Raw genomic sequence first — 16,722 nt, 5'->3', positions numbered from 1 at the left:
TCAAACTGCTCTGTTGTCATTATTTGATCATATGGCATATTCAGAAGTGGTTTTATTCAATGGACATGGTGAGCAGTAGATATTGATTTCATGGGCCAACACCAACCTCAGGAAGCTCAACAAACCCAAGCACATGAGTTGGGGCAATGCCAAGCACAATACAGGCAGGGTGTAGAATGGATAGAGAGTAGTGTTGAGGAGAGGGACTTGGGGGTGCTGGGTGATAAAAAGCTCAATTTGAGCAAGTGACATGCACTTGCAGCCCAGAAGCCAGCCATGTCCTGGGCTGCATCAAAAGCAGTGTGGGCAGAAGGTCAAGGGAAGGGAATTTGGACACTCTGCTCTGCTGAGATTCCATCTGGAGAAGTGTATCCAGCTCTGGAACCCTCAGCTCAAGAAGGATATGAATCTGTTAAAGAGCAGGTCCAGAGTAGGGTACAAAGAGGGATGGAGTTATGAAGACAGGCAGAGAGATTTGACCTTGTTCAGCCTGGAGAAGAAAGCTCTGGGGACGTTTTAGAGCAACCTTCCAGTAGGGACTTCTGACAAAGGCATGGAGTGACAGGAAGAAGGGCTTCAAACTGGAAGAAGCTCGATTTAGATTAGGCATTAGGAGGAAATTCTTCCCCATGAGGGTAGTGAGGCACTGGAATAGAGTGACCAGAGAAGTTTTGGGGGCTCCAAGGTTGGAAGTGTTGAAAGTTGGGTGGGTCCTGAAGCAAGCTGGTTTAGCAGGAGGTGTCTCTGCCCATGGCAGGGAGTTGTGACTGGAAGATCTTTAAGGTCTCTTCTAACTCAAACCATTCTATGATTATATGTGAATGAGAAAGCTAATAAGATAACCATTGATAGCAGTTAATGAAAAAATGCTACCAGTTCAGGAATGGAGAGAGCAGTACTTGTGTGAGGATTAGTAAGGATTAGCAGTGCATTAGGTGGCTTTGTTCAACCAGGGGGATACTTACTGCGTTCCAGTTGCAGGCCAACACGGGAAGGGTGCCACTGGGGACCTGTTAAAATCATAAAGCATGGCTGTTTATTTCCTGATGGAGCATCTAAATTGCTCTTTCTGTTAGCAGTCAGTTGAGCTGATACCTATAAATATGTAATTAAGAAAAAAAATTCTTTTGGTCTCAGGTATGCAAGGAGAAGCACCTCACAGCAACCTTAGAACAGAAATCCTTTCTCCCCACCAGGTATATAAGGAGAAGCACCTCACAGCCACCTTAGAACACAAATCCTTTCTCCCCACCAGGTATATAAGGAGAAGCACCTCACAGCCACCTTAGAACACAAATCCTTTCTCCCCACCAGGTATATAAGGAGAAGCACCTCACAGCCACCTTAGAACGCAAATCCTTTCTCCCCACCAGGTATATAAGGAGAAGCACCTCACAGCCACCTTAGAACAGAAATCCTTTCTCCCCACCAGGTATATAAGGAGAAGCACCTCACAGCAACCTTAGAACAGAAATCCTTTCTCCCCACCAGGTATATAAGGAGAAGCACCTCACAGCCACCTTAGAACACAAATACTTTCTCCCCACCAGGTATATAAGGAGAAGCACCTCACAGCCACCTTAGAACGCAAATCCTTTCTCCCCACCAGGTATATAAGGAGAAGCACCTCACAGCCACCTTAGAACACAAATCCTTTCTCCCCACCAGGTATATAAGGAGAAGCACCTCACAGCCACCTTAGAACACAAATCCTTTCTCCCCACCAGGTATACAGGGAGAAGTACCTCACAGCCACCTTAGAACACAAATACTTTCTCCCCACCAGGTATACAGGGAGAAGCACCTCACAGCCACCTTAGAACACAAATCCTTTCTCCCCACCAGGTATACAGGGAGAAGCACCTCACAGCCACCTTAGAACACAAATCATTTCTCCCCACCAGGTATATAAGGAGAAGCACCTCACAGCCACCTTAGAACACAAATCCTTTCTCCCCACCAGGTATACAGGGAGAAGTACCTCACAGCCACCTTAGAACACAAATCCTTTCTCCCCACCAGGTATACAGGGAGAAGTACCTCACAGCCACCTTAGAACACAAATCCTTTCTCCCCACCAGGTATACAGGGAGAAGCACCTCACAGCCACCTTAGAACACAAATCCTTTCTCCCCACCAGGTATACAGGGAGAAGCACCTCACAGCCACCTTAGAACAGAAATAATTTCTCTCCACCAGGTATATAAGGAGAAACACCTCACAGCCACCTTAGAACACAAATCCTTTCTCCCCACCAGGTATACAGGGAGAAGCACCTCACAGCCACCTTAGAACAGAAATCCTTTCTCCCCACTTGAGTATTAGAAGGGCCAGTCTCAACAGGAATGCTCCATCAGTGTATCCAAAAGGAGCACATGCATGCCACTGGGAAGTATGAAAATGAGTCTGTTTGTTGCTCTATTTGCCCAAAGTCTGTTTTGAATGCATCAGTCTTCCCCCTCCCTTCAATATGATGTTTGTTCTACATTCTGGTGCAAACAGGTTGGACTTTTCTTGTTTAGGAGAATGAGACTTGCAGCTAGCACTAGTTCTTAGTCATGGATTAATAATGCAAATAGACACACAAAAAGCAGAGCCTCCAAGGGAGCTATTACTGGGTTACACAGGACTTCTATCATACCCATCAACTTAAGGATCTGCCCTAGAAGCAGGTTTTTGAGCACTGTGGTTTAACTCTAGTAGCTCCTAAATGAACAGTGTCAGTTGGCCATTGTTATTAGACACCCAATGATGATTTTGGACTCACACCTTGACAGGTTGTTAAAACAGTTCCAGATCTGCAGCTGGATTTGTTTCCTGCAGTGTCAGGGTCCATGGGCAACTGCCACAGGAAGACTGCAGAAGTGATCATGGCTGTTCAGATTGTTAACTTGCCCAGCTCTTCGTGGTGTCTGTAAGAAGAGCTGCCTCTGCAGCTGTGCTGGCTAGACAGTGTCATAAAAGACTGAGATGGTTTAGAAGGGATGTTAAAGTTCATCTCCTTCCAACCTCTTCTCTGCCATGGGCAGAGACACCTCCCATTAGACCAGGTTGCTCAAGGCCCCATCCAACCTGGCTTTCAACACTTCCAGAGTTGCAGCCTCCACAACTTCTCTGGGCAACCTGTTCCAGTGCCTTATCAACCTCATGGGGAAGAATTGCCTCCTAACGTCTAATCTAAATGTAGCTTCTTCCAGTTTGAAGCCATTACCCCTCATCCTGTCACTCCATGCCTTTGTCAAAAGTCCCTCCACAGTATAAGCACTCCTTTGCATCACAAAGGCCTGGCACTTTGCTTAACTCACACTTCAATTTGCTGCTGCAGATTTTTAGGGCTGACCTGCAGCAGCTTGGGGAGACCTTACACAGCCTGTGGTGTTAACTGGGATGTAGAGTTAGGAATGTTTGGCAGAGGAAAGTGAGAGAACGGGTGCACCATCAGCGCCCCCAGCCACTTCCACATTTGCCTTTATTTCCTTTGTGACACCTCAGCATAGTTGATAGCCCAAGAAAGATGCTCTTTGCATTTTCAGTTCAGAATCATGATGAAATTGGTCAAACAGAGACAGAGTTTCCTTTAAACCTATCTGACACTTGTTAGTATTCCCGTAGTTAAGATACCAGTATTCCATACCTTATACAACAGGAAAGAAATCATTCACAGCAACTATGATGAAATGTGGGAACCCCTGCCACAAGAAGCTGGGGGATCTCCTGCCCTAGAGACAGACAGACCCCAGCTAAAGAAGACTTGGAGTAATCACAGAAACACAGAATTGCTTCATTTGGAAGAGACCTGAGAGGTTATTGAGTCCAACTAACGACCTAACATCACCATGGCCATTAAACCATGCCCCAGAGGGCCAGGTCTACACATTTTTTAACACTCAAGAGATGGTGACCCCACCACTTCCCTGGGCAGCCTGTTGCAATGCCTGACCACTCTTGCAGCAAAGAATTTTTTCCTAATATCCAATCTAAACCTCCCCTGGTGCAACTTGAGGCCATTACTTCTCATTCTTTCACTTGAAACTAGAGAGAATCTTACAGGACTTGAACATTAGCCCTGCTCTGAGCAGAGCCTGGTCCAGATGGTTGATTCTACCTTAAGTGTATTTCATGGTGATGAGGAGAGTTTATTCACCCACCAGCTGCCAGCTGGAGTGGAAGGGCAATTGTGCACAGAGTACACTGCACCCACTGTGCAGTGGCACCCAGCAGACTCTCATTTCAAAAGCACTTGGTCTGAGCTTTGTTGGCAAGAACAGACATTAGATGAACCCCATGAACCAAGGCTAATAGCAGGAGGTGAGACATCAATCAAGCAAGTTGCAAACATGTTTTTCAAGGTACCACAACAATCTGTGGCTATTAAAGATAACAAAAAGGAAGATAGGGAAAGAGCAGCTGTTTGACTTGTCAAGGCAGAGATGATTTGCTCTAGGACAGCAGATATCAATAGTTATTTGGAGCCCAAAAAGCAATGTACTTGTGTTAAATTGGAATCTTCCCCCAGCACCTCCCCCCCTCATATTCCAGTATGTTTCAATAAAAGCCAATTTACCTGCTCCTCTGGCAATGCTTTTTAGGTATGGCTCATCATCTTCACAAGGGCAAGCAGAGGTTGAGCACATCATCCTCATTTCCAGTCCTTCAGCCTCAGTGCACCATCACACTCAAAGATTTAGACTGATGGGCATGTGCCTTTGCCACTGCTTCTCCGCAGTGACCTTCTTATCACACCTTTCTGGTTTCCAGACCATCCTTAGGATGTTCTGGGCCTTTCTGGTTTCCAGACCACCCTTAGGATGTTCTGGGCCTTTCTGGTTTCCAGACCATCCTTAGGATGTTCTGGGCCTTTCTGGTTTCCAGACCACCCTTAGGATGTTGTGTGTGTTTTACTGGAGGGACCTGGACATCCAAAAGATGTGAGGTTGTTTCTTCTCAGGTCTTACTCTTGAGGGGAACAACAGGGATGGGGCACTAGCTAATGTCAGTTGGAAATGCTATGCAAATAGAGTGGGGGACAAAGTGTGAACACATCTCTGTAAGCACTTTGGTTGGGAAGTCAGAACATGAGAGTTCCCTATTTGAAATCTCTACTTGCAGTAGAATCTAGCAAGGCTGTTCCCAAGTCTTAGGTGCTTGAGGGCCTAATACAACCTTCCAGTACCTGCAAGGGGCATACAAGAAGGATGGAGAGAGCCTGTTTACAAAGGTCTGTAGGGATAGCACAAAGGGCAATGGCTTCAAACTAGAGAAGAGCAGGTTTAGATTGGATGTTAGGAACAAGTTCTTTAGCTTGAGGGTGGTGGAACACTGGAACAGGTTGCCCAGGGAGGTAGTTGACATCACATCCCCGGAGATTAAAGAGAGGCTCAACAAGGCTTTGGGCAGCCTGATCTTGTTGAGGTTGTCCCTGCTTACTGCAGAGGGGGTTGGACTAGATGACCTTTGGAGGTGCCTTCCAAAGCAAACCATAAAGAAAGAAAGTCCTGCAAAACCCAAGATTGCTTCCTGCAGAGAGGTGTGACCTTGCTTTATTCCTCTGGAGGCCTGAGAAGTCTGCTCTCCCACCTGATGCAACTCATTTCAGAGAGAGGAAGCCCCACATATTCTGCAGCATCTGAGGTGTGCCTGCTCACCGATTGGTAGCAGTCAGTCTAGAGGATTCTGGCCCCACTTGTCACCATTTACCTGCCTTCCTTTTCACTCACTACTTTCCACAGGGACCATCCAGAGGTGACACTAGGGCAGCTCTGGGTTTCTGTCTGGCAATTCAGGAAGCCACTGCAATCCAACCTGGCTCTGGCAAACACACATTCATGTCGTTCCATGGGAGGAGGGCACCCCTTTTTTCTTCATAGTGAAAAGAAACCAAACACAGCCACTGTTTATCTCCTCTGGACAGCCTCACCAGGGCAGAGCAGAAGGGGAGGAGAACTTCCCTTGAGCTGCTGGCCACATGTAATGCACTTAAGTATCATGAGAGTTTGGGAAAATGTAACAATTGAGAAATCTACATGTGAGGTACTTGCCAATAGTTATGAAATTGGTCAGTTTGCTCTTTATTAAGTGTCATAAAGAACCTCTCATAGAGGTTCTGTAGTAAGTTATACAATCAAACAGCTGTTTCCCACAAAGTATTCATGAAGTTACACCAACCTGCATGAGAGCAAAGGTGAAATGTGATGAAGACCTCCCTTGCTGGGAAATTCAATGTGTTCCTTTGAACACAGCCCTGCAGGAGCTAATTCCACTGGGGAGTGAGTAGGGTAAGAAATGCAAATCAGAGCTGACAGACACAGTTTGGAAATAATTAGCAGACTGACTTACCATGATCAGCTAATTTTATTATCAGTTAAATTGTTTGCTTCGCATTGTATTTCACCAGCCATGCATCTCTAATAACAAATAGCCTTAATAATTACAAGCCACACCTGCTGTGATACAAAGAGGATGATAGGAACCACAAAATTACTCTAATCAATCAGCAGCACCATCTTGGTTAAATTTTCAGCAATACAGAGAATTCTGCAGACCACTGTGGTACAAGTGTCCCTTAGATGGTCACTAGAATCACAGAATCAACCAGGTTGGAAGGGACCTCCAAGATCAGCCAGGCCAACCTAGCACCCAGCTCTAGCCACTCAACTAGACCATGGCACTAAGTGCCTCAGCCAGGCTTTGCTTGGTCACCTCCAGGGATGGTGACTCCACCACCTCCCTGGGCAGCCCATTCCAATGCAAATCACTCTCTCTGACAACAACTTCCTCCTAACATCCAGCCTGTGCTTCCCCTGGCACAACTTGAGACTGTGTCCCCTTGTTCTGTTGCTGGTTGTCTGGGAGAAGAGGCTACCCCCCACCTGGCTACAGTTTCCCTTCAGGTAGTTGTAGACAGCAATGAGGTGATCCTTGAGCCTCCTCTTCTCCAGGCTAAACAACCCCATGTTGGCTGAGATACCCAACAGAAGCCAGTCAATGTGAAATGAGCAGAGCTGAAGTGCATTCCACTGCCTCAACCAGAGAGTACCACTAGTATCTATGGATCAATAAGAAGAGATTGCTAAGAGAGTCACAGAGGGGATGGTGGGTCTGTGCATGTCAGCATAGAGACACAGAATAGCTTTGGTTGTAAAAGACCTTTAAGATCATCTGGTTCAACCATTCACTAACTCCATCAAGGCTGGTGCTAAGCCATGGCCCTCAGCACCACATCTCTGCCTCTTTGAAACACTTCCAGAGACGGAGGTTCAGCCTCCTCTGTAGGCAGCCTGTGGCAGTCTGTGAGAATCCTTTTAGTCAACAAGTTTCTTCTAATGTCCAACCCAAGCCTCCCCTGGCCATTTCCCTTCCTCCTATCACTTGTTACAAGAGAGAAGACACCATCACCCACCTCAAGGAGGCTCAAACCTCCTTTCAGGGAGTTCTAGAGAGCAATGAGGTCTCCCCTCGGGCTCCTCTTCTCCAGACTAAACAAGTCCCATTTCCCTCAGCTGCTCCTCACCAGACCTGACCTGTTCTCCAGACCCTTCACCAGCTTTGTTTCCCCACCTCTGGACATACTCCAGCATCTCAATATGCCTCTTCTAGTGCGGGGCTCCAAAATTAAACACAGTGTTGTGGCCTCACAAGGGATGCTGAGGACAATCCCTTCCCTGGTCCTGCTGGCCACACTATTGTAATGGTGAAGTACACTGAGTTACACATTGCAATGCTGAAGTACCTGCTGAGTGCTGGATTTGATAGGTACCTGGCTGTCCTGTTAGCTGGGTGTCTTTCAGGGGCACATCCTCAGCTGCAATAAGCTGATGTCACCCTTTTGAACAAGACACTCCCTTCAGCCTCCTTCTGTCCAGACTAAACACGGCCAGTTCCCTCAGCTGCGCCTCACCAGACCTGTTCTCCAGATCCTTCACCAGCCTTGTTGGCCCATCTCTGGACATGCTCCAGCATCTCAATGTCTTTCTTGTAGTGAGGGCCCCAAAGCTGCACACCAACACACTGATTATTTGAAAACTTGGGGAGGTCTTTCCTTGACAAGTACTTGCTGAACAAATACAGATGTTCAGTGACCATGACCTTCAGCATCAGCGGTCATAAATGTTTCTCATGGTCACAGCAAGCATGTTTAAGCATTCTCAGGCAGACCCCTGAGCAAACAGGAATGGATAGAGCCATCACCACACTGACAGTTGCTGCCTTTGCTGGAGTGAAGTTTGGACACCCTTGCTTCAGTGAGCTGACAGCAGTAAAGCAATGTGCTGAAATGACTGGAAGCTGTTGCTTTCTGCTTCTATTTGGAAGGAAAGACTGTGGAATTTATTGTGCCAGCACTGCACCTGAGTGATTCCTGAGCATGATGATAGGAAGTAAAGCATGCCTAAGAAACCACAGTAAAACTAAGCTGGGCAACCAGACCAAGAGAGAAAATATCTGAAGCTGTTACTCATTGTGCTTGCCTTCACTGTAACAAATGACAGCAACTGAGTACTGCAATCTGAAGGACCAAGCTTTGGGTGAGCAAGGCCCCAGTGTCTCTTGACACACATGGCCCCACACAAAAGGCTCTTTGGCTGCAGACCACAAGATGTTTGCTGCTTTGACCCACTAAATGCCAGCTCAATCACCTGAGTCTTTTCTTTTCAGGGCCAGTGCAGAGAAATAGCCATAGCCAGGTCCAGCTGTACTGACCTGGCACCACACTGAGCTCCTGAGTCCAATCTGGCTTGCAGGCATCAGGCCACCAACTGCACACTGCTTCCACTTCTGCCTAAACCTTTAGGGCCCAGGGCTGGCCTTGGGAAGGCTGGGTCTGGGATCATTCAAGTAGACCATGTTTTCATTGCAGCAAGAACTTTGATATGGTTTTATCAGAATATTTAAAGGGTAGGAGCAGGGTTTGAACTAGATCCATGTTTTTATGGGCAGTCACAGAAAAGAGCAGATCCAGTACCTCCTGTTCTGTAAAATCTCAGCAGATGTTGAAATAGATTTTGTTTTTAATGGCTCCACACCCAGGGATAAATCCATTTTATTTATTATTTAATTTGTAGGCTTTCCAGAGAAGATCTCTGGCCATGAGTTTAATAGAAGTACCTTGACCTCTAGTTGCTACAGAGACACAAACAGAGACTTTCTGAATGATGTGGAATTTAGGCTAAAAAAAAAATATGCTGTTTGATCACAAGAATCCATTTCTTTCTCCTGGTTTTTATACTGCTAGCTGCAGCCACACAGGTTGCACAGGGAAAGCTGGCAGTGAGCTGGCTGAACTGATGTTTCCAGTCATGAGCTAAGACCAGCAGTGTTAAAGACAAGGTTTGGCCAAGGTGCAGAACAGCATGCATTTCCCACAAGCTACTAAGGGGGTAAGCCCCAGTCTGACCATGTGTCTGGATAAAGGTTTTCCTTTTAGAATCATAGAATTTATTTGGTTGGAAAAGACCTCAATGATCATTGTGTCCAACCATTGTCTGACCATACCAAGTCTGCTGCTAAACCATGTTCCTCAGCAGCACATCTCTGCCTCTTTTAAACACCTCCAGGGATGGGGATTCAACCACCTCCTCCCTGGGGAGCACGTTCCAGTCTTTGAGAACCCTTTCAGTCAAGAGATTTCTTCTCATATCCAACCTAAACCTCCTCTGGTGCAACTTGAGGCCATTTCCTCTCCTCCTATTACTTGTTGCAGTGGAGAAAAGACCAACACCCACCTTGCTCCCACCTCCTTTCCAGGAGTTGTAAAGGTGAGAAGATCTCCCCTTAGCTGTCCATTTAGTTGTCCCCATTGCCTTAACTGTTTAAGATCTGTAAGCACCCATTTTCATACGTAAAGTCATGTAACTGCCACCCTGGCACCTCTCTGAAGTACCACAGAGCCTGATTGTGAAGGTTTTTCAGATCACACCTAATGTCTCTGTAGAAAGAGTATTATATGGCACACAATGCCTCCAGCCATTCTCTCTTAGCATCAGAATCTTGCAGGTTTTGCCAAGGATCTGTCAACCAGTTTAGTACTGTCCATACTTTGGTTCCTGGGAGCAATTAATCTTCTGTGACTGTGCCCAGATGTGGAATTCCAGCCTAAGAGATGCTGCCCTGCACTTTAGGATACAAATTCATCTGAGTTTTATTGAAAAAAAAATCTTGCTATAAATGCCTGAATTCCCTGAGGAACAGAGAGTTCCTATCCTCCACCTCTATGTTCCCTGCAAAAAAAGATCTCAGGCTTTAGGTCTGTTCTCATCAGGTAATAATGGAGAAATTTCTTAAGAGCTGGCACAGTTTTCTGAACAAAGTTCATTTGTTATCAGTGGTAAACAGAATAGTATTTGTCATTTAGAATCATAGAATCAACCAGGTTGGAAGAGACCTCCAAGATCATCCAATTCAACCTAGCACCCAGCCCTAGCGAGTCAACCAGACCATGGCACTAAGTGCCTCATCCAGGCTTTGCTTGAAGACCTCCAGGGATGGTGACTCCACCACCTCCCTGGGCAGCCCATTCCAATGCCAATCACTCTCTCTGCCAACAACTTCCTCCTAACATCCAGCCTAGACTTTCCCCAGCACAACTTGAGACTGTGTGAGGTCAATTTATGTCACTAGCAGAGGAAGGTTTCAATTTTCTTTCTGGGCAAGCAGCTGTGTAAATTCAGACGAACAAATTAAAGCACAAGAAACTCAAAGCCAAGAAGTGTGCAACATTTAGGTGTGTGATTTAATGTTTTGCTACATTGTTCCTCCTTTCCCTTTCCAGAAGAAGAAATAAATAAATAAAGGAAGGAAGGAAAAGGAAAAGCCAACCCTGTGCATTTCAATTCACCACGTAGCCTGCTGCGGAAAGTATAATTAATTTTGATCTTTCTGGGTGGATTTGCATTTAAATGAATGTGCAGAGGGAAGGGGAAGGGAATGAGGCTCACCATTTATTTGATTAATACCAACCACAGAGCAGAATAGAGAGAAACAGGAAAATAGATGCTCTGACAAGTCTGGAGCTTGAAGCACCATTCCCATAAGGGACTGCCCTTAGCTCAAGGAGATGAGGAGGTGCCGGACAGACAGTGCTGCAGCAGAGTCACACACAGGACTGCAGAGCTGGCTCCAACTCAGTGGGCTTCGTGTTGCCTTTGCTGCCTGTGTGTCTGGTGCACATTGAGGCAGAGTGGTGGTGGGCAGGCAGGTCAGCAAAGCTGGAAGTGATCAGGCGCTGGTGAGGCCACACACCTGGAGTAATGGGCTCAGGTTTGGGGCTTGCACTGCAAGAAAGGCACCAAGGTGTTGGAGTGTGTCCAGAGAAGGCCAACAAAGCTGCTGAAAGGTCTGGAGAACAGGACTGGTAAGGAGAGGCTGAGCTGTGGTAAAGGGTTGGACTTGATGATCTGTGAGGTCTCTTCCAACCCTGATGATACTGTGTGATACTGTGATACTGTGAGATGCTTAGTCTGGAAAAGGGGAGGCTGACAGGAGACTTCATTGCTCTCTACAGACCCCTGAAAGGAGGCTGGAGCCAGGTGGGGGTTGTCTCTTCTCCCTTGTAACAAGTGATAGGAGGAGAGAAAATGGCCTCAAGTTGCACCAGAGGAGGTTTAGATTGGATACTAGGAAAAAATTCTTTAGTGAAAGAGTGGTCAGACATTGGAGCAGGCTGCTCAGGGAGGTGGTGGAGTCACCATCCTGAGAGGTGTTCAAGAAAGGTGTGGACATGGCACTTTGGGACATGGTTTAGTGGTGGTCTTGCATTGGCTGTTGGACTTGATGATCTTAGAGGTCTTTTCCAACCTTAATGATTCTTTAATTCTGTGATACCATGGTAGTGTGTTTAGGGAATCTTTTGACTAGGGACCCCAGGGGAGGACTGCATCCTGTGATCCACTAAAATAGCCCTGAGTTTGCTTTGTATTTGCAGGCAGTCACGTTCTGGTTTGAAATGCCAACACCAATTAAAGAGAGATGAGTAATGAATGCCAACCAAGGATCTGTATTCTGGCAGTGATCTTCATCTTCGATTCTCCTGTCTCTTCAAGTTCAGGAAGGGTAACAAAGATAACTGTTGTCATACCAAGGGGATGTGAGAACTCCAGCAGAATTCACTGCCTAAATGCAAACTCTATCAGTGAAGTCTTCATACCAAAGGCAACCTGAACATGAGCAACTGCACATTAAGGATCATCTGCCAAACTAAATCTGTGTTTCAGAGACAAAAAAATACCCTTCCTGCTCTGTCTGCCTGTCTGTATTTTAAAATGGGACCTTTAAAAGCACAGCTTTTAAACACAGCTCTGTGTTTGGTGGGTTATGAAATCAGTTGCTGTCTATCTGGATCCTTAACTGGTATACCAGTAGCCAATGCAGCCAAAGGTGTCACAGGCAGCAAAGCAGAGCATTTCAACACAAGCATCTGGCTGTCCTCCTGGCCTCAGAAAACACAAGCAGGAAGATATAAAGGCCTGCTTTAACACGTTGTTTCTTTTAAAACCTTTGCTCATGGTCAGCCTCTGCCAGGTTCTGAGAGAACAAACAGTGCTGTGCCTCACAGTGCCACAGATACGCTGTGTTTCAAGACACCTGATAACACAGGTCATCGTCTCCTTGCTTCAGAAACTCTGGTTTGGGATTGCCAAGTACAGTGAGGGAGCAGCTTTTCACAGAGGGGCAGACAGCTGGTGAGGTGGCTGGTTTACCCAATCCACCTACTACCTTAGGGCAGGCTTGGAGCCCTCTTGATTTACATTCCAGCACCATTCTGCATCCGCTGGGATGGATGCATTGGGATGGGACACCATTCTGGTGTTCCCATCAAAAGGAGGACATGGAACTGTTGGAGTGAGTCCAGAAGAGGGCCACCAGGGCCTCTGAATATCTACAGGAAGGATGGAGAGGGACTTTTTGTAAGGGTGTCTAGCAACAGGACGAGGGGACAGAGGGAAAGGTTTTAAGCTGAGGGAGAGTAGGTTTAGACTGGATCTTATGAAGAAGTTCTTTAGTATGACTGTGGTGAGACTCTGGAGTGGATTGCCCAGAGTGTCTCAGGATGTCCCCTCCCTGGAGGTGTTTTAAGGCTAGATTGGATGAGGCCTTGGGCTCCCTGCCACTGGCAGGGGGTTTGGAGTAGATGGGGATAAGAGGGATGTGGAACTGCTGAAGTGGGTCCAGAGCAGGGCCAGGAAGATGATCAGAAGGCCAAAGCACCTCCCCTATGGAGACAGGCTGCTCTCAAGTCTCCTCATCAAGAGTTGATGGTGTTCAGCTTGGAGAAGAGAAGGCTCCAGAAGACTTTGCAGTGTCCTTCTAGTACCTGAAGGGTGGGTACAAGAAAGCCTGAAAGGGACTTTTTACAATGGCTTGTAGTGATAGGGTGAGAAGGAATTGATTGAAGCTCAAGGAGGGCAGATTTACACTGGAGATCAGGAAGAAAATCTCTGCAGTGAGAGTGGCGAGACACTGGAGCAGGCTGCCCAGGGAGGTTGTGGATGGCCCTTCCCTGGAGATGTTCAAGACCAGGTTGGATGAGGTCTTGAGCATCCTGATCTAGTGGGAGGTGTCTCCACCTCTGATGTGAGGTTGGAACTAGATGATCTTGGAGGTCCCTTTCAACACAAAGCATTCTATGAATCTATGAATCTCAGGTCCCTTCCAGCATAAGCTGTTCTATGACCAGAAAGCACCTGGTGGTCCAACGTCCATAGCTGATCCAGCAAAGATGGCTCAACAGCTCATTGTGCCTCCACTTCAGAAGTACAGTTCAGAGGAGCATCTTGCTCCAGACTCTCTGTTTCTTTAAAAGCATTCCTTCAGCAATTAGCTAATAAGGGATGCTAATGAAGTGCAATTGTCTTTCAATATTTGACTGTCCAAGAGATAGTGCTCTCGCTCCCTCTGCAGCCTCTAATCTAATCGGGAAGCATTCCCTTGCTAACCCCTAATGGCAGTGTGGGATTTGTATCTAATGGCCACACCAAGGCCATCCACAATGAGCTGAACACATCTGAACTGACTGATTTCTTTCTTAGTGCAAATTAACTTCCCATAAATTCACTGGTAAATTCACTGAGAATTAATCCCTGCTAATAAAGGAGCTAAACTGTAGTTTCTGCAGTAATGACAAGGAAAAGGCAGCAGAGATCTGCCCTGCTTTGGCAGCAGATCAGACACCAGTGTGTGAGCCAGGGGCTCAGTCATGTCCCCATGTACATCCTGGGGGAAGTTTATTTGGGCTGGTTTAATTCCCCGATCCCACCACCTTAATTAGGTTGAGCAGAGGCTTCAGTGCCTCAAAAGCACTGTCGTGGGACTTGGGAAACTGCTCTTCCCCTCTCAGCTATGCATCAGAGGACAAATAATATTCCTTCTCTCCTGCTGTGAAATAAGACTCTCATACCTGAGTGAATAGAGACATTGTGAGGATAAAGAGCAAACATGGTTGATTCCAGGTCACCTCCTGTGCATGCTGTAGACCACCTGTAGAGCATGAGACTGATCATCCTAAGCTCTCCCAGCAGGAAATGAGACCAGGCAAGCTGTCTGCACATCTACCAGAAGGCAGCCATGTAGGAGGAAGTAAGATCCTTTTCCACACTTATGCAAACACAACCCATGAGGTACTTGAAGACAGCGGTGTTGCTCCATGAGTGTGCACATTCTTGTCCTTGAGGGATGATGTTTCATCCCAATCTATACAGCAAGAACTTAAAACTCTTTGAACAATTCTGCTGATTTTCTGCTGTATGGAGTAGTTGAATCCCCATCCCTGGAGGTGTTTCCAAGAGGCAGAGATGTGGTGCTGAGGACCACAAGACTTGGTAGAGTTAGAGAATGGTTGGACTCAATGATGTTGAAGATCTTTACCAACCAAAACAGCTCTATGATTCCATGACCAGTTCAGTAGGTTTTAATTCTACATTTCACCTGAGACTAGACATGCCTTAAGGCCTTGCACTGTCCTTTCCTCAGCTGAGCCACAGGCACTCATAAAAAACACACTGTAACTAATAACAGGCAATTCTGGTAAACAAATGTTGTTGTTTCTCATCTAGATCTGTCAATTAAATCTACTGCAAAGGCAGGAAAAGCAACAAATCTAGCTATGAAATTTCCTCTTTTTAATGAGGCATTTAAATAACATCTCACATTTGTTCTCCAGTTGTTTACATAGGATGTCATTTGTGATGCATTGTTAGAGCCCTGGAAATCTCAGCTGGGAACAATATCCCAGAGAGCAGAGAGGGCCAGTTCTGCTTCAAGCTACATCTCAATAGATTTCACTGCCTTTTCTTTTATTATATCTGAATTGATATCTGTAATCCTGCTAATGAAATGCAATAGCATCAGATGCAGCACCTGCCAAAAAAAAACATGGGGGGGAAAAGAGGAAGAAAAAAGTGAAATTATGTGATTTTTCCATTAAAGCTTTTGAGTCAATCTTCACTCTTCTTCTTTTCCTTTGCTGGTTTAAATATTGCTGGGATTATTTTTCTGAAGGTCATCTTATTTCTGTGAGAATTTAGTGCACAGCCTGGCTTTTGTGTTTTAGACACCTTTACTTCCTCTGGTTCAAATAGGTCATTAGGCATATATTTAAGTCCTCCTTTGTCCAAAATGTTCCTTACAGGATCACAGCCAAACCAGACAAAAGATCCACAAAAGTGGATGAAAGGCAGGTTAATTATTCTTACTTTATAGGTGAGAAAATGAAGCTTGAAAGGGGGAAAGTGTCTAGCCCACAACTCACCCCTAGTCAGTAGTGTGACTCCCACTGGTTTTCAATCAAGCCTTAAAGCCCTCAGCCTTAAACATCACCTTCATTTCAGTGTGAATCAGAAGACTTCAAAAATCCTAGCTGGCTCTCTGCCTTTTATTTTTTATCTTTAGAAGACCAAAATGCTTTTACAACATGACCCTAAGAGTCTTTTTTAAGGAGCTGTGCTACTAAGTGCACTGCTTCTAAACCAACAGGGTGATCCAAATCTCAGCCATGGTTTCCTGATTCGGTAGATAATGAAAATACTCTTTGTAACCACATGTAAATACCAGAAAGCAGCATTCCAAGGATGTCTGAGCAGATGCTTTTCAGACTGATTTAATACCTCTTTCTCCACAACTTATAATGAGAGTCAAGTGCTCAGCAAAAGAGAACTGCAGGTGCTTAGTCTGGAGCTTGCTCTCATTATTAAGTCCAATTAAGCTGGGAGCAAGGAGTCAGACATCAGTGCCTCAGCTAAAAATGTCCAAATGAAAGTTCTGGGCTTTAGTAGTGTCAACAAGAGATATATGAGTCGGGGCTCAAATGGCAGACTTATGAGCATAGCTCATGCTGCAAAATATTGTCTGTCAAGCACACAGCACCTTCTGGAGGGCTACCTGATGGCTACACCACTACGAGTTCAGCTGGAGCACTCCAAGCAGTGTGTGTCCCTTTTGGAAACAGGCCAGAATTGGTTTTCTGCAATTCCAACACAGAAGGGGAAGGGAGGCAGAGAAGAGAGATTTTTGGAGCCTAAGTATAGGGTACATTTTTAATCACTTTGAGGATGAAAATCATGAAGTTAACTCAGTCTGGCTTCTATTTTCAGCTGTGTTATGTCAATGTGGCCACTCTCATTTCTTGCCTGGCTATTACAAAAGAAGTGGAAAGTATTCCCAGCTTTCCCAGATGTGCTTCAATTATACTGACAGCTAAACCATAAAGCAAAGCTGCAGATTACAAATCTCTAC

General features: G+C 45.9%; 1 protein-coding gene across 1 annotated transcript in view; it reads right to left on the bottom strand.

Moving 5' to 3' along the window:
• TECRL (trans-2,3-enoyl-CoA reductase like) overlaps window positions 1-16,722 on the bottom strand; it is an 87,438-nt gene that overhangs the window by 39,240 nt on the left and 31,476 nt on the right. Inside the window, exon 3 of the mRNA XM_064148519.1 lies at window positions 966-1,010. Coding sequence (XP_064004589.1) covers window positions 966-1,010 — 45 coding nt within the window. The remainder of the gene's footprint in view (window positions 1-965; window positions 1,011-16,722) is intronic.

Source organism: Pogoniulus pusillus, chromosome 9 (genome assembly GCF_015220805.1).
Source record: "Pogoniulus pusillus isolate bPogPus1 chromosome 9, bPogPus1.pri, whole genome shotgun sequence".
Taxonomy (NCBI): Eukaryota; Metazoa; Chordata; class Aves; order Piciformes; family Lybiidae; genus Pogoniulus; species Pogoniulus pusillus.
This window is presented reverse-complemented; position numbering and strand designations above follow the sequence as displayed.